Source organism: Anser cygnoides, chromosome 22 (genome assembly GCF_040182565.1).
Source record: "Anser cygnoides isolate HZ-2024a breed goose chromosome 22, Taihu_goose_T2T_genome, whole genome shotgun sequence".
Classification (NCBI taxonomy): domain Eukaryota; kingdom Metazoa; phylum Chordata; class Aves; order Anseriformes; family Anatidae; genus Anser; species Anser cygnoides.
The window spans coordinates 5,960,229-5,972,991 of NC_089894.1; the positions used below are offsets into that span (position 1 = coordinate 5,960,229).

The window sequence follows — 12,763 nt, forward strand, 5'->3', positions numbered from 1 at the left end:
ACGTATACGTCCCCTGGGGGATGTATAGGGCTGGGGGGATCCATAGGGTCACTGCAGGAGGGGGTGTGGGGCTGGGGGGGTTAGGGGAGTCCGTAGGGGCCCTATAGGGGGTCCATTGGGGCCCTATAGGGGGCAATAGGGGCCCATAGAGGCCTATAGGGGGGCAGGGGGCCCATAGGGGCCCTATAGGGGGGCCGGGGGTCTGTAAGGGTCCTATAGGGTGGCAGGAGGTCTCATAGAGGCCTATAGAGAGTCTATAGGGGTCCTGCAGGGGGGCAGAGGGGCCCTATAGGGGAGCTGGGGGTCCACAGGGGCTTTATCGGGGGGCAGAGGGGCCCTGTAGGGGGGTAGGGGGTCCATAAGAGCCCTATGGGAGGGCCATAGGGGCCCTATGGACGGGCTGAGGGTCCATAGGGGCCTATAGGGGGGCCATGGGGCCTTGCAGGGGGTCCATAGGAGCTCTATAGGAGGTCCCAAGTGTCCATAGGGAACGTATAGGGGGCCTGGAGGTCTATAGGGCCCTGCAGGGGAGCCATGGGGGCCTATAAGGGGAGACAGGGGGCCATGGAGACCCTATAGGGGGACCATAGGGGCCCTGCAGGGGGACACAGGGACCCTATAGGGGAGCTGGGTGTCCATAGGGGCTCTGCAGGGGGCCTATAGGAGCCCTATAGGGGGTCCTGGGTGTCCATAGGGACCCTATAGGGGGTTGGGGGTCTATAGGGGCCTGCAGGGGAGCCATAGGGGCCTATAAGGGGGGCCGGGGGTCCATGGGGGCCCTATAGGGGTTCCTTAGGGACCCTTTGGGGGGTTCTTAGGGGCTTATAGGGGATTCTGGGGGTCCATGGGGGTCATATAGGGCCCTATGGGGGGCAGGGGGTCCATAGGGGCCATATAGGGAGTCTCTAGGGGCTCTACAGGGCGTCCATAGGGGCCGTACAGGGGGTTCCGGGGGTCCATAGGATCCCTATAGGGGTCCATAGGGCCCTGCGGGGGGTCCATAGGGCCCTATGGGGGTCCATAGGGTCCCTATAGGACTACAGGCCCCTATAGGCCCCGCCGGCACCAGGCCCGCCCCCGGCGCCCCGCGGCCCCTCCCCCGCCCCCGCCCCCTTCCCCCCTCCTCCCCCTCTCCCCGCCACGCCCCCCTCCTCCCCCCTCCCCCCTCCCCTCCGCAGCGGCCTCTCCCCATTGGCCGCGCCACTCACGGCGCCTCCCCATTGGCTGCGGCGCGGGGCGGGGGGCGGGACGAGCGCTAGGCCCCGCCTCCCTCCCCTCCTCCCTCCTCCCCCTCCCCTTCCCGTCCCCCCCCCCCCTCAGGCCGCCGCCGGGCGGAGGCAGCGAGCGCCGGGCCCGGCCCGCCCCGAGCAGCCCCGGACCCCCAGGACCCCCGGGACCCCCCGGACCCCCTCCGAGCCCCCCCCCCCAGCCCGGCCCAGCCATGGCGAGCCGCGGCCGGGCGGAGCGGCGGAGCGGCGGGGGGCGCTGAGCGGGCCCCCCGGTGAGTGCCCCCCCCCCCCCTCCTTCCTCCTCCTCCTCCTCCTCAGGGGGCTCCTCGCCCCCCCCCCCCCCAGCATCCCCCCCCCCGGGTTTCCCTCAGCGCTTTTGTTCGCCGCACGTCGTCACCTGGCCCCCCAGGACCCCCCAGGACTCCCCCCCTCCTCAGACCCCCCCCCATCTCCCCCCAGCCCCCCCCCCCCCCTCAAGACCCCCAGGACCCCCCAGGACCCCCTAGGGCTTCCCTGTCCCCCCCGGATCCCCAGGATCCCCAGACCCCCCCCATCTCCTCCCAATTCCCCCCCCTCAGGGCCCTCAGACCCCCCCAGACCCCCTCGGCCCCTCCAGGACCCCCCGACCTCCCTAGGATCCCCAGGACCCCCCCCCGAACCCCTAGACCCCCCATCTGCTCCCAATCCCCCCCCCAAGACCCCCAGGCCTCCCCCTCCCCCTCCCCCTCAGATCCCCCTCAAGGCCCCCCGGCACCCCCAGGACCCCCAAACCCCCCCATCTCCCCCTAATCCCCTCCTCAGGACCCCCAGCCCCCCCCACCCCCTCAGACCCCCCAGACCCCCCAGGCATCCCCCGCCCCCCCAGACCCCTCCCTCAGGACCCCCCCGCCCCCTCTCACCCCCCCATTAGGACCCTCAACCCCCCCCCCCCAGGACCCCTAGGGGGTGTGGGGGGGACCTGGGAGGAAGGCCCAACCCGGAGCCCCCCCCCCAGGAAGGGGCTGCCTCCTGCCGTGCTGGGGGGGGCGCGGGGGGGGAATCCCCTCCCCGGAAGGAAATGGGGGGGGGGAGGGCTCAGAACCCCCCCTCCATGGCAACAGGGATGCAGAACCCCCGAGGGTGTCTGTGAGGTTGGCCCCCCCTTTCCCCATTCCCTTTTATTATTATGTTTTTGGGGATGGGGGGGGGGGGTCTGGCAGGATTTTAGGGTGCCCCCCCACCCCCGGAGCCCCCCCCCCCTCTAATTCCAGGTCTCTACCCCCCTGCTAAACCCCCTTGGGGACCACCTGGGGGAGTGGGGGGGGTAAGGGGTGACGGGGGTTATCTGGGGGGGGGGGGAAGGGAGGTTATCGGGGGGGGGCCACGCGTGATGCCCCCCCCTCGTCCCGCAGCCCGGCCCCCCCTGCTATGCGCGTTGGCTGCGACTTCCCCGCGAGCAGCTGCAAATGAAAATGGAGGATCTGTCTGGGTCTGGCCTGGAGAACAGCAAGCTGGAGGTGAGCGGCCCCCCGCGCCCCCCCCCCCCAGGCCCCGTTTTGGGCTGGGGGGGGTTCACGGTGTCCCCCCCCCCCCCCCCCCCAGGCCGTCGCGCACGAGATCTACGCGGAGCTGGTGGAGGACGCGTGCCTGGGGCTGTGCTTCGAGGTGCACCGCGCCGTCAAGTGCGGCTACTTCTTCCTGGACGACACCGACCCCGACAGCACCAAGGACTTCGGTGGGGGGGGACACCGGGGGGGGCTGGGGACCGGGGGGACGTGGGGATGGGGGTTTGGGGGACGTGGGGACGGGGCTTTGGGGACTGGGGGACGTGGGGACGGGGCTTTGGGGGACACGAGGACAGGGCTTTGGGGACTGGGGGACATGGGGATGGGGCTTTGGGGGCTTTGGGGACCAGGGGGACACAGGGATGGGGCTTTGGGGGACATGGGGACGGGGCTTTGGTCCTGGGGGACATGGGGACGGGGCTTTGGGGACTGGGGGACACGGGGATGGGGCTTTCGGGGACACGGGGACAGGGCTTTGGGGACCAGGGGGCACAAGGATGGGGCTTTGGGGACCGGGGGACACGGTTTTGGGGCCTGGGGGACACGGGGACGGGGCTTTGGGGACCAGGGGACACAGGGACCGGGTTTTGGGGCCTGGGGGACACAGGGATGGGGCTTTGGGGGACACGGGGATGGTGCTTTGGGGACTGGGAGGCATGGGGACAGGGCTTTGAGGGACACAAGGACAGGGGTTTGGGGCCTGGGGGGCATGAGGATGGGGCTTTGGGGACCAGGGGACATGGGGATGGGGCTTTGGGGACCACGGGGCATGGGGACAGGGCTTTGGGGACCGGGGGGCACAAGGACGGGGCTTTGGGGACGAGGGGGACACGGGGATGGGGCTTTGGGGGACACGAGTATGGGGCTTTGGGGCCTGGGGGACACGGGGATGGGGCTTTTGGGGACACAGGGACAGAGCTTTGGGGGACACAAGGACGGGGCTTTGGGGACCGGAGGACATGAGGACAGGGCTTTGGGGACTGGGGGACACAAGGATGGGGCTTCGGGGACCAGGGGACAAGGTTTTGGGGCCTGGGGGACACGGGGACAGGGCTTTGGGGACCAGGGGACACCACAGGGACCGAGTTTTGGGGCTTTGGGGGACACGGGGATGGGACTTTGGGGACTGGGAGGCATGAGGACAGGGCTTTGGGAACCAGGGGACACGGGGACGGGGCTTTGGGGTCTGAGGGACATGAGGACAGGGCTTTGGGGGTTTTGGGGCTCGGGGGACGTGGGGACGGGGCTTTTGGGGTCTGAGGGACGCGGGGACGGGGCTTTGGGGTCTGAGGGACACGAGGATGAGGTTTTGGGTTCTGAGAGATGCGGGGACGGGGTTTTGGGGACCAGGGGACGCGGGGACGGGGCTTTGGGGGCGCGGGGTGCCCCGCGTGACGTCGCTGCCCCGCAGAGATCGTGGACCAGCCGGGCGTGGACATCTTCGGGCAGGTGTACAACCAGTGGAAGAACAAGGAGTGCGTGTGCCCCAACTGCAGCCGCAGCATCGCCGCCTCGCGCTTCGCCCCCCACCTCGAGAAGTGCCTGGGCATGGGCCGCAACAGCAGCCGCATCGCCAACCGCAGGTGGGGGGGGGGGGGCCGGGATTTGGGGGGTTTGGGAGGGTTTAGGGGGGTTCTGATGCTGTCCCCCCCCCCTCCAACCCCCTCCCCGGGGCAGGATCGCGAGCAGCAACAACATGAACAAGTCGGAGAGCGACCAGGAGGACAACGACGACATCAACGACAACGACTGGTCCTACGGCTCCGAGAAGAAAGGTGGGGGGGGCCGGGGGGGGGGCCGGGGGGGCTGGGGGCAGGGGGGGCACGTCCTGGTGGCTGGGTGTGCGCTGGGGGGCACCCGGATGGGTTTGGGGGGGGGGATAACAGATCCTGGGGACCCCTGTGTCCAGGTGGGGGACGTGTCGTGGTGTCTGCTGGGGGGGCACGTCTTGGTGCCAGGGTGTCTGGGGGGGGCATGTGGCTGGGTTTGGGGGGGACAACGCGTCCTGGTGGCCCTTGTGTCCTGGTTGGGGGACACGTCCTGGTGCCTGGGTGTCCTGGGGGGGGACACGACATGTGGCTGGGTTTTGGGGGGGGGGCAACACATCCTGGGGTCCCTTGTGTCCTGGTCCTTGGGTGTCGGGGGGGGGGGGCACATCCTGGTGCCTGGGTGTTTGGGGGGGCATGTGGCTGGGTTTGGGGGGGACAATATATCCTGGGGGGCCCTTGTGTCCTGGTTCCTGGGTGTCGGGGGGCGGGGGGGCACTTCCTGGCGCCTGGGTGTCTGGGGGGGGGGGGCAAGTCCTGGTGTCTGCTGGGGGGGACACGTGGCTGGGTTTGGGGGTGTCCCAGGTGCCCGAGCTCCCCCTCTGCCCCCATTCCCCCCCCCCGAGTGTCTGCTGGGGGAACGTGGCCGGATTTGGGGGTGTCCCAGGTGCCCCCCCCCACCCTGGGGACAGGAGCATCCCCTGGGGGCCGGCAGCGGGCTTCGGGGCCAAACCCACCCCATAACCCGAGCCTGCCCCTTCTCCTCCCCACAGCAAAGAAGAGGAAATCCGACAAGGTGAGGGGACGGGGGGGGGGCTCCGGGGGCCGGGGGAGGGCAGCGGGGTGCTCCGGGTGCCCCCAGCCCCCCTCGCCCCCCTGGGGGCTGCGGGGGGCCGCGGGGCTGCCCCCAACGCGCTGCTGTCCCCGCAGAACCCCAACTCGCCCCGCAGGTCCAAGTCCCTCAAGCACAAGAACGGTGAGGGGGCGGGGCTTATCGGAGGGGGGCGGGGCTTATCGGAGGGGGGCGGGGCTTATCGGAGGGGGCGGGGCTTAAGTGTGGGTGTGGCCTCAAAGGGGGCAGGGCTTTGCTGGATTAGGGGCGGAGCCTCGTGGGGGTGCGGGGTGTTGGGGTGTGCACAGGGGGCGGAGCAAAGGGGGGGTGGGGCATGGTGGGGGCGGGGCTTTTAAACCGGGGGGCGGGGCTATCCCGGGGGGGCTACAGGTGGGGGGGGCACCCGCCTTATTCCCCCCCCCTTATTTTCCAGGAGAGCTCAGCGGGAACCCCGACCCCTTCAAGGTGCGGCTGCCCCCCCCCCAGAAGGGGCTGTGACCCCCCCGGTGGCTCGTGTCCCCCCTGGGGGGCTGTGTGCCCCCCCCGGGGTGGGTGGGGGGTTCGTGCCCCCCCCGCAGCCCTGACCCCGCTCCCTGTGCCCCCCCCCCCCTCAGTACAGCAACTCGGCGGGCATCAACTACGAGACGCTGGGCCCCGAGGAGCTGCGGACGCTGCTCACCACGGTGGGGGGCTCTGGTGTCCCGGGGGGTCTCTGATGTCCTGGGGGGGCTCTGGTGTCCCGGGGGGCTCTCTGATGTCCCGGGGGGTGGGCTCTGGTGTCCCTGGGGGGCTCTGGTGTCCCGGGGGGCTCTCTGGTGTCCCGGGGGGCTCTCTGGTGTCCCGGGGGGCTCTCTGGTGTCCTGGGGGTGGGCTCTGGTGTCCCTGGGGGGGCTCTGGTGTCCTGGGGGGGCTCTGGTGTCCCGGGGGGCTCTGGTGTCCCGGGGGGCTCTGGTGTCCAGGGGGGTGTCAGTGCTATGAATGGGGATGGGGATGGGTGTCCCTCCCCAGCCCAGCTGGGGGTGTCCCAGGGGACGGGGTGGTTGTGGGTGGGGGGTCCTGGGGGGGCACGGGGCAGCTTTTGGGGTCTCTGGGGAGGGGGACGGGGAAGGTTTGGGGTCCCTGGGGGGGATGGGGCAGCTCCGAGGCCTCTGAGGGGGGACAGGGCAGCTTTTGGGGTCCCTGGGGGGGATATGGGGCAGCTTTTGGGGTCCTCGGGGACCGCCTCATCAGCTCCCTCTCCCCCAGCAATGCGGGGTCATCTCCGAGCACACCAAGAAGATGTGCACCAGGTGAGCGCCGTGGGGTCCCCCCCTGCTCGGCGGGTCCCTGGGGGTGGGGGGGGTCCCTGGGATGCCTGCAGTTTGGGGGGGGGGGTTATGGGGGTTCCTGGGGTCCCGTCAGCCCCCCGCAGCCCCCTGTCCCTCGGCAGGTCCCTGCGGTGCCCCCAGCACACGGATGAGCAGCGGCGGGCCGTCCGCGTCTACCTGCTCGGCCCCTCGGCGTAAGTGGGGATGGGTTGGGGGGGGGAGGCCCGGGGGGGGCCGGGACGTGGAAGGGGGGGGCCGGTTCGTGTGTCCCCCCCCCCCCCGGGACACGGTGCCGTTCCCCGCCCAGCTCCCTGCCCGAGGCTGAGGGCGGCGCGGAGGCCGACGGCTTCGACGTGGCCGAGAGCCAGGCGCTCATGAGCCGCCTGCAGTGGGACGGCGCCTCCGACATCTCCCCCTCTGACTCTGCCTCCTCCAAAGCCAGTGAGTGGGGGGGCTTTTTTTTGGGGGGGGGGGCACACAGACCCCCTGGGGGCACACAACCCCCCTATGGGGGCACAACAGCGCAGGACCCATCCCCAAGCTTTAGGGTGGGCTTCCGTTGGCTGTTGCTTTGCTCTGGGGACCCCCCTTTTATTTTGGGGACCCCCCTTTTATTTTGGGGGACCCCCCTTTATTTCGGGGGACCCCCCCCCATGCTGGTGTGCCCCCCCAGGTACCAACAACTCCGAGTCGCGCAAGACCAAGAAGAAGAAGCCCCACCTGGGGCTGGTGAGCGGCGGCGGTGCCCCCCGGGCTGGGCTCCAGCAAGAAGAAGAAGCCCAAGCCCCCCCCCCGCACCCCCCAGCATCTACGACGACATCAACTGAGCGCGGGGGGCGGACGGACAGACGGACGGATGGACAGATGGACACGGGGTACCGGGGGGGGCACGCAGGACTTGAGGCTGCTGCAAGGGGAGGGGGCTGGATTTGGGAGCCCCCCCCTAACGCCCCCCCTTCCCCCCCCCCAAATCCGGTCCCCCCCCCCCCCCCCCCCCGGTGCCTCTATTTATTCTGTGACGTCGTTTTTGTACCGGGGGTGTCCCATAAGGACCCCCCCTCCTTTGCACCCTAAATCATCCTGGGGCAGCCCCCCCCCCCCCCCCATGCCCCCTCCTCCGGAGCACCCCATGCCCAGCGGCGTGGGGGTCTTGGCCCCCCCCGGGCAGGGGGTAGGGGCACAGATTCCCCCTGCGCCCCCTGCAATGCCCCGGGCTTCTGGGCAGCCGGGGGGGCAGGGGGTGCGCTCTGCTTGCTGCACCTGGAGGGAAATTCCTTTTTATTTGGGGGGGCAGCCAGGAGTGCGACCCCCCGGGGTGGGAGCGCTGCTGGGACTCCCCCTGCTCCTACAGCTGGCCTCTTTTTGGGGAGGGGGGACCCTAAAAGCCAGGGCTACCCAGGGCAAGCTGGGGGGCGCAGTCCTGCCCCCCCGTATAGCCTGGGGGGGGGGGGCCTTGGTGGGGGCTTTTCCTCTGCCTGTTGTTTGCCCCCCAGGGGAGGGACCAACCCCCCAGTCCCATCCAGCCCCCACCCCCCGTACTTTTTGCAGACCCCTGGAGCACTTTGCTCCATCCCCAGCTGTGCCTGCCCCCCCCCAGCGGGACCTGCCCCCCCCTTTAATCCCCCCCCGAGGCCTTGCCCCCATGGTGCTCTCCAGTCTGGATCTGTTCTAAAGCTGCTGCTAAAAGCTGTTGTGGGGCCGGGGGGAACAACCCCAGGAGCCCCCCGCTGCTCTGTGCTGTTAAGGGGCTTTGGCCCGGGGGGTGCAGCCACATTTCCCCCCCCCCCCCGGGCACATTTTGCTGCCTCCCCGCGCGCGGAGCTGGCCTTCGCGTGCTGCGGGACAGGGCCAGCGCCCCCAAAACCCGGGGGGGCTCCCGCGTGTGGGGGGGGCTACGGCGTGGGGTCAGCCCACACCCCCCGGCCTCTATTTCCCCCCAGCCCCCCGCAAGCTGCCTGCAGGCGAGGGGGCAGCGCCTTGGGGTCCACGGTGGGCCACAAGCATGGCGTGGGGGGCCCCCCCCAATCCCACGCCCCCCCCCCCCCCATCCCACGCCCCCTACCCCCCTCCCGCGCTGCGGGGGGCTGCCCGAGACTTTTTATTTTTTAATTTTAATTTTAAATTTTTTTGGTTTTTTTTGCAACCGCGTCGTCGTGAGGTCCGCGTGTCCCGCGGGGGGGTCGGGGCTGCCCCCCCCCCCCCCTTGTAAATAATAAAAACCCGCGCCTGGATTTGGGAGCCGCCCCCCCCCCCCCTTCTCTGATCACCCTCCCCGCACGTGGTCCCGGCGCGCGCGCGCGCACGGCGGCGTCTGCGTCACCGCGCGGCGTCACGGCCCCGCCCCTTTTCGGAGGGGAGGGGGAGCGGTGCCGCCGCCACGCCCACCGGGGGGGGGGAGGGGGTGGGCGCCGCCGCGCGCTGATGACGTAAGGGGAGGGGGCGGGGCTGTGCGTGGGGCCGCCCTGCCGGGAGGGGCGGGGCCTGGGGAAGGGGCGGGGCCTGAGGGAGTGGAGGGGGAGGGGCGGGGCGGCGGGTGGCGCCCCCCGCGGGCACTGCCGGCCCCTGCCGCTGGCTGTGCCCTGTCCCCCCCAGGACCCTGCCCCCCCCCAGGCCCTGTCACCCCCCCACGACCTTCTCGTTGCACCCCCCAAGGGCCCTGTCACCCCCCCCAGGACCCTATCCCCCCCCCCATGGTCCTGTCACTCCCCCCAGTAACTTGTAACCCCCCCCCAGGACCCAGTCACCCCCTCCCAGGACGTTGCCCCTCCCCCCACAACCCAGTCCCCCCCCCCAGGACCCTGCCACCCCCTGTCACCTCCCCCCAGGACCTTCTTGTCCTGTCCTGTGCCCCCCCCCAGACCCCGTCACCCCTCCCAGGACCTTGTCACCCTTCCCAGGCCCTTTTTGTCACCCCCAGGACCCAGTCACCCCCCCCAAGGCCCCAGTCACCCCCCCCGGAACCCTGTCACCCCCTCCCCCAGCCCCTGCCCCCCCTCCCCCAGCCCCTACCACCCCCTGCCCCCCCCTCACTACCCCCATCCGTGCCCCCAGGGAAACCGACCCCCAACATCCACCTCTACCACCCCTTTATTCCACGGGGACACACCGGGGGGGGGACACCCCCCCATATAACCTACCCAGCCCCCCCCCCTCAGGAGATGGCCCCCTCGAGGGGCAGCTGCAGGTAGCGGCGCAGGGGGCGGCAGCGCGAGCAGGGGCAGCGCCGCGGGGCAGCGGGCGCCCAGGTGCCGGCGCAGGGCGCAGCGAGCCAGGTGCTGCAGGCGCCGCGGCTGCCCCGCCGCCCGCACGGCCGAGGCGTAGAAGTCCCGGTGCTCCTGGGGGGGGGACACACAAGGACACGAGGCTGCGGTGGGCACGAGGCCACCCCTGTGTGTGTGTGTGTCCCCCCCCACCGTGGTGCCCCCTCACCTCCCAGAGCTCCGGCGGCACGGCGCCCACCCAGGCGTCGGCGGGTGGCACGCGCTCGGAGGCGTTGAGCACCAGCTCCAGCGCCGGGGGTGCCCGCAGCAGAACCGCAGCATCTGCAGCACACGGCGGCGTGCCAGCCTCGGGGGACACCGCGTGGCATCCCCCCCACCACCCCATCCCCGCCACCACCACCACCCACCTTGGGGTGCACGGGGCCGGCGCCGTGCTGCAGCAGCAGGGCGATGGTGCGCTCGGGGCGCTGCTGCGGGTACTCGGGGACGGCGCGCAGGGCGCAGTCCATGGGGGTGTCGCCGGCGCCGTTGGGGACGGTGGCGTCGGCGCCGTGCCGCAGCAGCAGCCGGGCCAGCCCGTGCTGCCCGTTGGCGCAGGCGTTGTGCAGCGGCGTGTGGCCCTTGCGGCCGGCGGCCCGCGGGTCGGCGCCAGCGTCCAGCAGCCTCTCGGCCACCTGGAGGTAAGCGGGGGCCTCGGGGGCCGCTCGGCGGCGGCGCAGGCGGCGTTCAGGGGGTCTCGCCCTGGCGGCTGCGCCTGCCCGGGTCGGCGCCGTGCCGCAGGTACAGCGCCACGTGCGCCGCCAGCCCCCGGCTCGCCGCCACGTGCAGCGCCGTCAGCTGCCGCTCGCGCGTCCCCAGGTTCACCCGCGCCCCGTGGGCCAGCAGCAGCTCCGCGCACCTGGGGGGGCACGGCGGGGGTGTGGTGGGGGGGGCAGGGGTCTGGTGGCCCCCCCAGGGTCCCCACGGCCCCTGCTCTGCACCCCCGGAACCTCTGGAGCCTCCCCGGGGCACAGGGATGGGGATGGGGCAGCCTGGGGGCATGGGGGCGTGGCTTTAGGTCGTGGGCGTGGCCTCCTGTATGGGGGCGTGGCTTCTGGTTGAGGGCGTGGCTTGGAGTGGGTGTGGCTTGGGGGCGGGGCTTGTAGGGGGCGTGGTTTGGAGTGGGCGTGGTGTGGCTTTGGGGCGTGGGTTGGCGCAGGGCGTATCGCAGGGAAGTTATGAATGGAGGCTGGGGGTGGAGCCTAGTATGCAAATGAAACTGCATGTGGGCGTGGCTTGGGGAGGGGGTGGGGCTTGGCAGGTGAGGGCGGGGTGGGCGGGGCTTGGGGTGGGCGGGGCTTGGCATGCAGATGAGGCAGGGGGCAGGGGCTGGGGCGTGGCAGGGTGTGTGGGCGTGGCCTGGCATGCAGATTAGGTGGGCGGGGCTCTGGGATGGAGATGAATGGGTGGCGTTTTGCATGTAGATCGAGTGGGCGGGGCTTGAGTGCAAATTGGGTGGGCGGAGCCTGGCATGGCGGGCACCCGGCCCAGGGCCAGCTGGGCAGGAGCGAGGCCTCTCACGCAGATGGAGTGGGCGTGGCGTCGCAAGGGGGCGTGCCATGCAAATGTATGCAAATGAGGGGGCGGGGCATGCAGAAGGCCGTACGGCAGGCTGTCGGGCGCGGTGCAGAGGTGCAGCGGGGCCGTGCCCTCGGCGCTCAGCAGGTTGGGGTCGGCGCCGAAGTCGAGCAGGAGGCGGGCGCAGGCGGGGCGGGGGCGGCCGCGGCGTCGTGCAGGGGGCCCCGGCCCCCCACCACCGCGTCCACCTCCGCCCCCGCAGCAGCAGGTGCCGGGCGCAGTCCTCGTAGCCCCGGGCGGCCGCGATGCGCAGTGCCGACGTCTGCTTCTTGCGGGGGCTCAGCACCCACAGCCCTGCGGCGGGGAGCAGGGGGGGGCCCAAGGGAGGGGGCAGCCCCCAGCCCCGGCTGGTGAGATGTGGAGACGGGGACTCCCCCTCCCACCGTCACAGCCCCAACATCCCCCGCCAGCTTTAGGGGAAGCAAACAAACCCTAAATCCTCCCCCAAACCTCCCCCAAATCCTCCCCAAAATCCTTCCCCAAACCCTAGGGCCGGACCCCAGCGTTCTGCCCCTCCCTTTCCAAAATCATTACTCGTTGTGTCCCCCCCCCCCAACCCTATAAGCAAGGAGAGGACCCCCCCAGCCCCCCTCTGTCCCCCCAGCCCCTCTCTGCCCCCCGTTATCTCCCAGCCCCCCCCCCCCCAGCCCCGTACCCTGCTCGGGCGACCACACCAGCTCCTCGCTGACCGTCTCCAGCACCATGTTGGCGGTGGCCTCGTCCTTGAAGATGCTCTTGACGCGCTCCAGGTCCCCGGTGTAGAGGGCGTTGTGGACGGCGGGGTCCCGGCAGTACTGGGGCCGCCGGGGGCGCGAGGGGGGCCGGGTGGCGGCGGGCAGCAGGCGCCGCGTGGCCGATTCCCGGGCCAGGGCTCGCCGGCGCTCCTCCTGCTCCAGCAGCTCCCGCTGCAGCCGCAGCGAGCGCAGGGCCGAGGAGGAGAAGGCGAAGGTTTCCTGGGCCATGGGGCTGGGGGAGGCCGGGGGGCCGCGAGCTGCCTCCTGCGCTGGGGTCGGGGTTATAAATAGGGCCGCGGCCGGGCCCTCGTGCCCCGGGGAGCAGCGGGCTGCCCTATAAATAACCGCCCCGCGGTAAACACGGTCACGTTGGCTGGGGGCTGCCAGGGAGCTTAACCTGTTGGTGGGCATGGCGTGGGGATGGGGTGGGGGAGCCCCAAACCCCGCAGGGGGCTGCAAGGAGCCGAGGGGGAGTGCAGACGCCCCCGGGAAGGGTTTGGGGTGCTGGGGGCA

At 71.4% G+C, this 12,763-nt stretch overlaps 2 protein-coding genes across 2 annotated transcripts; one reads left to right on the plus strand and one right to left on the minus strand.

Annotated features, from left to right (window-relative positions):
• The first annotated feature begins 2,599 nt into the window (after positions 1–2,599).
• On the plus strand, positions 2,600–7,634 carry ATXN7L3 (ataxin 7 like 3). The gene is given in 14 exon segments (XM_066981672.1): positions 2,600–2,725; positions 2,811–2,943; positions 4,185–4,356; positions 4,451–4,548; positions 5,313–5,335; positions 5,470–5,515; positions 5,805–5,836; positions 5,986–6,054; positions 6,617–6,660; positions 6,801–6,872; positions 6,986–7,119; positions 7,352–7,410; positions 7,412–7,467; positions 7,469–7,634. Coding segments are annotated over 14 exon segments (1,026 nt in total). The 5' UTR covers positions 2,600–2,674; the 3' UTR covers positions 7,506–7,634.
• A 2,175-nt stretch (positions 7,635–9,809) lies between these two features.
• ASB16 (ankyrin repeat and SOCS box containing 16) lies at positions 9,810–12,694 on the minus strand. The gene is given in 11 exon segments (XM_066981684.1): positions 9,810–9,875; positions 9,877–10,013; positions 10,108–10,190; positions 10,193–10,220; positions 10,307–10,596; positions 10,599–10,631; positions 10,634–10,797; positions 11,545–11,656; positions 11,659–11,715; positions 11,718–11,810; positions 12,172–12,694. Coding segments are annotated over 11 exon segments (1,533 nt in total). The 5' UTR covers positions 12,662–12,694; the 3' UTR covers positions 9,810–9,829.
• Positions 12,695–12,763: the final 69 nt, after the last annotated feature.